This window comes from Rutidosis leptorrhynchoides, chromosome 8 (genome assembly GCF_046630445.1).
Source record: "Rutidosis leptorrhynchoides isolate AG116_Rl617_1_P2 chromosome 8, CSIRO_AGI_Rlap_v1, whole genome shotgun sequence".
NCBI lineage: Eukaryota > Viridiplantae > Streptophyta > Magnoliopsida > Asterales > Asteraceae > Rutidosis > Rutidosis leptorrhynchoides.
In genome coordinates, this window is record NC_092340.1 from 305556085 (window position 1) to 305562861 (window position 6777).

Consider the following 6777-nt stretch of genomic DNA (forward strand, 5'->3'; position numbering starts at 1 on the left):
ATGATTTGACGTATCTATATATAACCACATACGCTTAATCGGACACGATGGGCGGGATATTTATAATACGAATTATTGTTCATTTGACCGGACACGGGGATGGATTAATAGTCAATGGACTCATTAAAACAGGGGTGGATTACATTCAAGGGTAATTGGTGTAATTGTTAACAAAATATTAAAACCTTGGTTTACACACAGTCGATAACCTGGTGTATTCATTAAGCAAAGTATTAAGACCTTGTTACAGTTCGAATCCCCAGTTAGTTAGAATATTTGACTTCGGGTATAAGGTTAAATTTGCCGAGCAGTTTATAATTATGACCGATGAACTATTATGGACAAAAACCAGATAGGTTTCAAATACATCCAGGACAAAGGACAATTAACCCAGGACAATAAATTAAAATCAAAACATCAAACATCATGGTTACGGAAGTTTAAATAAGCATAATATATTTTATTTCATTTTTTCCTCGTACTTTTATTTATTGTCATTTTAATTATTGTTATTTATTTTATATTGTTATTTAAATATCGTCATTTACTATACGCTTCGCTTAAAATATAAATCGACAAACCGGTCATTAAACGGTAAACCCCCTTTTATATATTATTATATATAATTATATATATTTTGTACAAATATAGTTGTTTAAAAATATAGTGTGCAATAAGCCCGCTCCCTGTGGAACGAACCGGACTTACTAAAAACTATACTACTCTACGATTAGGTACACTGCCTATAGTGTTGTAGCAAGGTTTAGGTATATCCCATTTGTAAATAAATAATTAAAACTTGTGTAATTTTTAATAGTATTTCTTGTAAAATTAATAGTATTTTATATACACCTCGCACGACATCATATATATATATATATATATATATATATATATATATATATATGATTCGAATGATGTTATGAACATTATTACTACCTCAAGTTTTGTGGATAAACCTACTGGAAATGAAAAAAATAGATCTAGCTTCAAAGGATCCTTGGATGGCTTGAAAGTTCTTGAAGTAGAATCATGACACGAAAACAAGTTCAAGTAAGATTTCCACTCGAAATAAGATTGTTATAGTTATAGAAATTGATTTAAAGTTTGAATATGAGTATTACCTTGTATTAGAAAGATATCTTACTGTAAATAAGAAGGATTTCTTGAGGTTAGATGATCACTCAAAATAGATTTGCAAGATTGAAAGTAAGCTAGCAAACTAGGAAGTGTTGTTGGTGTGTTCTTGAGTAGTTGTTTTGTAACTTGGTTTATGTATGGATTTATGAACTAGATTGAGCTAGATTTTGATGAAGATGATGAAGAACACTTAGAACAATGTAAGAACACTTGAGAGAGAGTAATTTGATTCAAGAAAATTGAAATTGAAGTGTGTTTGTGAGTCCTCTGGTTCACGTGATTTTAGGGGTCCATATAGGCTCATTAGTTTGTAATTTTGTGAGATATTTCATGCTAGATGTTAAATGATGGTTTCCACATGGTTAGGTGACTCACATGGGCTGCTAAGAGCTGATCATTGGAGTGTATATACCAATAGTAAATACATTTAGAAGTTGTGTATTATACGAGTACAAATACGAGTGCATACGAGTAGAATTGTTGATAAAAATGAATGAGGATGTAATTGTAAGCATTTTTGTTAAATAGAAGTACTTTTAGAAGTGTCTTGAAGTCTTTAAAAAGTGTATGAAAACATATTAAAATACTACATGTATATACATTTTAACTGAGTCATTAAGTCATCGTTAGTCGTTACATGTAAGTGTTGTTTTGAAACCTTTAAGTTAACGATCTTGTTAAATGTTGTTAACCCATTATTTATTAAATCTAATTTGATGTTAAATTATTATATTATCATGATAATATAATGTATTAATATATCTTAATATGATATATATACATTTAAATGTCGTTACAACGATAATCGTTACATATATGTCTGTTTCGAAACCCTTAAGTTAGTAGTCTTGTTTTTACATATGTAGTTCATTGTTAATATACTTAATGACATGTTTACTTATCAATTATCATATTTAAACATAGTGTAATAATATCTTAATATGATTCATATGTATTTAGTCAGACGTTGTTATAACGATAATCGTTATATATATCGTTTCGAGTTTCTTAATTCAATAAACTCATTTTTATGTATATCATTCATTGTTAATATAATTAGTGAGATACTTACTTATCATAATATCATTTTAACTATATATATCCATATATATGTCATCATATAGTTTTTACAAGTTTTAACGTTCGTGAATCACCGGTCAACTTGGGTGGTCAATTGTCTATATGAAACCTATTTCAATTAATCACGTCTTAACAAGTTTGATTGCTTAACATGTTGGAAACACTTAATCATGTAAATATCAATTTCATTTAATATATATATATATATATATATATATATATATATATATATATATATATATAAACATGGAAATGTTCGGGTCACTACACATGCGTCTTTAGGTTATACACTCCGTTGCCAAGTGCATCTGCAATCACATACGGGCCTTCCCAATTGGGTCCCAATTTTCCAGTATTCTCGACCCGGCTGGCGTTGTTATTACGCCACACGTAATCACCGGGGCAGAAAGCACGTTCCTTCACACGTTGATTGTAATACTTGGCAATTTTCTGTTTGTTTGACACTTCCCTGATAGCGGCAGCGTCACGCCTTTCCTCCAACAAGTCCAAATTTTCCTTCAAGCTAATGACGTTAGACTCATCAATGAATTGCACTACACGTTGGGTTGGGGTAGTAATTTCAGCGGGTATCATCGCCTCGGTACCATATACAAGGCTGAATGGCGTTTCTCGATTACTTCCCTTTGGCGTGGTCCGGAACGCCCATAATACTTGTGGAAGCTCATCTGCCCAACCTTTCCTGTCCGTGTCCAACCTTGCCCTTATTCCGGCAACGATATCCCTGTTGGTGACTTCGACTTGCCCATTTACCTGCGGATGGGCTACAGAACTGAAAGTCTGTTTCATATTCAACCCGTCACACCATGAACGAAACGGATCGTGAGCAAACTGTTTACCGTTATCACTTACAATTTCGTGTGGTATTCCAAAACAGCACACGATTTCCTCCCAGACAAAATTCATAATCTGTTTACTCGTTATGCTCTTTAAAGGTTTGGCTTCAACCCATTTGGTGAAAAAGTAAATTGCAACGACCAAGTGTTTTCCATCCGGGAAGGGGCCTACCAAATCAATTGCCCATTTGTAAAAGGGCCAAGCCGATGTCACTGGAATTAGCTCATGTGCCGACATGTGAATTTGTGGGGCGTGACGTTGTCATGAAGCACAAGCTTTGATGATCTCTTTCGTGTCACGGTACATGGACGGCCAAAAATACCCTAGCTGCATTATCTTCCCCACAACGGTCCTAAATCCTAAATGCATGCCACAAGTCCCTTCATGCACCTCCTTTACGATTGTTCCTGCCTCGCTTGGGCCAACACACCTTAAAAGCGGTGCCGTGAAGGATTTCTTGAACAGAACTCCATCCCTTAACACGTACATAGGTGCTTTCATACGAATCTTACGTGCCATTGCCCCGTCAACCGGCAACGTCCCGCTCTTTAGGTACGTAACGATAGGACTCATCCACGTCTTGACCTCTTCTACAGTGGCTGCCTCCTGTGATTATTTTGCAAGAAAATCAGGGCATGTGTACGTTGTGTTATAATCAGATTATGCGTATAGCGTGTTTGTTATCGAAGCGAGTCGATACCTGTACCACGTCAGTGGATTTTTGACTAAGGACCTCTACCCAAACGTCCTTGGCGAAGTGGCTGAACACGCTTGATGCGAGTTTGCTGAGTGCGTCGGTCTTTTTGTTCAAGGATCGCGGCACTTGCGTTATTGAGAAACGCTCGAATTTGTTGGCCATTTCTTCTACCAATGCCAAATAATTTTGCATAGCCGGATCCCTAGCTTCAAACGTCCCGTTCATTTGATTCGCCATGAGTTGGGAATCAACCGACACCTTTAGGTATTTTATTCCCGTCTTTTCAGCCATTCTCAAACCAGATAGCAATGCCTCATATTCCGCTTCATTATTGGAGGCAGGGAACTCGAAACGCAACGCGTAGGTATGTTCCTCTCTGTCAGGACCAATTAAAATTAGACCTGCACCCGCTCCGTCAGAACTCGATGCTCCGTCCGTGAATAGTTCTCATGTGACGATATTCGGTACTTCTTCGACGGCGCATATGAATTCAACCATAAAATCTGCCATGATTTGGCCTTTGACAGTGGTACGGGGGCGTAATGGATTTCATGTTCACCCAGTTCGATTGCCCACTTGGCTAGCCTTCCAGAAACCTCCGGTTTACTCAATAACTGCATGAAAAACTTGTTAGAATAACTTTCTGCTAAGGTGCTCCGTTCTCAATTGCCGTACCGTACCTATTTAACAGGCGAATCAGTTAGCACCAGCATTGGGTGCGCTTGAAAGTACCGTCGCAACCATCTTGCGGTGTGGACCAACGCGAAAATGAGCTTCTCGACCGGTTTGTAGTTAACTTCGCAATGTTGTAGTGCCTTGCTCACAAAATAAACTGGCATCTGTGTGCCGCCACGCTCCACGACGAGCACCGTGCTAACAGCATCAGTTCCCGCCGCCAAGTAAATTGTCAAAGTTTCGCCTGAGAACTCTAACGTGTTAGCATCACAATATTTATATATTCGTAAAAAATTATTACGGAACGGCTACTTTACCCGGTACTAGTGTCGTCAACGTCGGCAACGTCCTTATCAAAGCCTTCATTTCCTGGAAAGCCTGATCTGCATCAGGAGTCCAGTCGAAGTTCCGTCCCACGTTGTCTTTCAACACTTTGAAAAATGGAAGTGACCGTTCTGCCGCCTTTGACAGGAATCTGGACAACGCTGCCAACTTGCCGTTCAGACTTTGTACCTCCTTTCTCATTCGTGGTGCTGCCATTTCATCAATAGCTTGAATTTTCTTAGGGTTTGCCCGTATGCCACGCGTTGTGATGACGTGCCCCAAGAACATTCCTTCCTCAAATCCAAAACTACACTTCTTCGGATTCAGCTTCATGTTGATTTTTCGTAGAGAATCGAACGTTTCCTGAATGTTCTTCAAAAGGTCCATTTCGGCGTGACTTTTGATTACTATGTCGTCGACGTATGCTTCCACGTTTTGACCGATCTATTCTTTGAACGCAGCGTCAATGACACGTTGGTACACCTAATAAAAAAAAATCTCCCCCTATCTGATGATGTCAAAACAACCTGTACACCTAATTAACCACCTTAGCATACTCATTTCCAATAAGCTTACACTTGCTCTTCATGTGAGGAATTTTCTTCAACATATTCTGCTTGCTATACAAGTGTTTCAACAATTGTACCCTGAAAGGAGATGTTTGCTTTATTTCACACCTAGACAAAAGATAAATCAACATATCAATGCTTGCCTCTTCAAACTGATCACACCTAATCAACATCTTTTGATTTCCAGTAGTCTTTATCATCAAGACATCCAAGTGTTCAACATACTTGTTATCAACAAACTCAAAATGCTCAGGAACAGCATATCTTTCAATATGTGCCTTAACTCTTCTCTCTTTCATTACCAGGTTAAAAGTTTCACAAAACACTTCATAATCTTTAGTACTGATGAATCCTTCTTCAAACACCAAGTGAACCAACATGCACACTCTCTTTAACACTTCATTCACAATAACTTGATCCCCTGCATACTCCTTGATACAAACAGATATGCCTCTCCATTCACAAAAACCTAACCGAACAATTTGATTCATTTTAACTCTTAACCTTCTGTCTGGCAAATGAGCCATTGTTAACAGCAAAATCACACCTTTAAACTCAGACTTTTCTACCTTAACTTTCACAACATCACCATCATATCTTCTGAATCTGAACCTCTTATTCATCTGAGCCCTAAGATCACCATCTATTCTTTGTGTAGCAGCAACCAAAACACCACTAGAACTCCCCTGATTATTACCAGCACCCTTAACAGTAATACCCTCCCCCTCAATGTGAGCCTTCTTGGATTGCTCCCCCTCAACACCTGCAATACCTGCATCTGCAATACCTGCATCATATGATCTCTTTCTTTTCTCCCCCTTTTTGATATCATCCAAAGGAAGAGTAGATAGGAACTTCCAAATTTCAGCCTGTTCAGCCTTGAGAGAAGAAATATCAGATGCAAACCCAGTAAATCATTCTTTGATTTCATCCACACCAGCCATTCTTTTCTCTAGTTCTGTCAACCTTTGATTAATCTCTGTTACAGACCATGAACCACTTGAACCAGTCAACCCCTGCATATCCTCAACCAACCTCCTTACCTCCATCAACTCATCTTTAGAAACAAAATTATTATTAAAGTTAAGATTATTAATCTTAGACTGCACAACAGAAAGCTTGTCATCAAACTCCTTAGTCAACTTGGTCAAAGCCTGATGTAGGCCAACCATGGTGACTTGTGCCCCAGTCTGAGAAGTAGTACCAATGGATGTGGGTAAGGTCGGTATGTCCTCACAGCCCTCCTGTTGTAAAGAAAGCTGATCTTTAGACATAGAAGGATTTGAGGCCTGTATCTCACCCTGTGACATGAGTGTGATATTGGCAGCCTGTGCAAGAATGTGTAAGGATGGAACATTTTGGGTAGGTAGTGGCAGACTGAAGTCTAGGGTAAAAGTTGGCTTGGCCATTTCAGTTTGTTTTTGGATTTGGTTATTT

At 38.0% G+C, this 6777-nt stretch overlaps 1 protein-coding gene across 1 annotated transcript; it reads right to left on the reverse strand.

Annotated features, from left to right (window-relative positions):
• Positions 1-3336: 3336 nt before the first annotated feature.
• LOC139864380 (uncharacterized) lies at positions 3337-5158 on the reverse strand. Its single transcript, XM_071852957.1, has 5 exons — positions 4765-5158; positions 4480-4700; positions 4241-4386; positions 3776-4148; positions 3337-3681 (listed from the first exon to the last, which is right to left on the reverse strand). The coding sequence occupies exons 1-5, from the start codon at positions 5156-5158 to the stop codon at positions 3337-3339; spliced, it is 1479 nt and encodes a 492-aa protein (XP_071709058.1).
• Between the last annotated feature and the right edge of the window lie 1619 nt (positions 5159-6777).

Bases quoted from the DNA above. Each gene is read 5' to 3' on its own strand.
- LOC139864380 (XM_071852957.1), bottom strand. From the start codon at position 5,158: ATGGACCTTTTGAAGAACATTCAGGAAACGTTCGATTCTCTACGAAAA. The intron at 4,149-4,240 runs GTACCGAATATC...TGGTCCTGACAG, and splicing joins TCATATGCGCCGTCGAAGAA to AGAGGAACATACCTACGCGT. The intron at 3,682-3,775 runs GTATCGACTCGC...AAATAATCACAG, and splicing joins AATCCACTGACGTGGTACAG to GAGGCAGCCACTGTAGAAGA.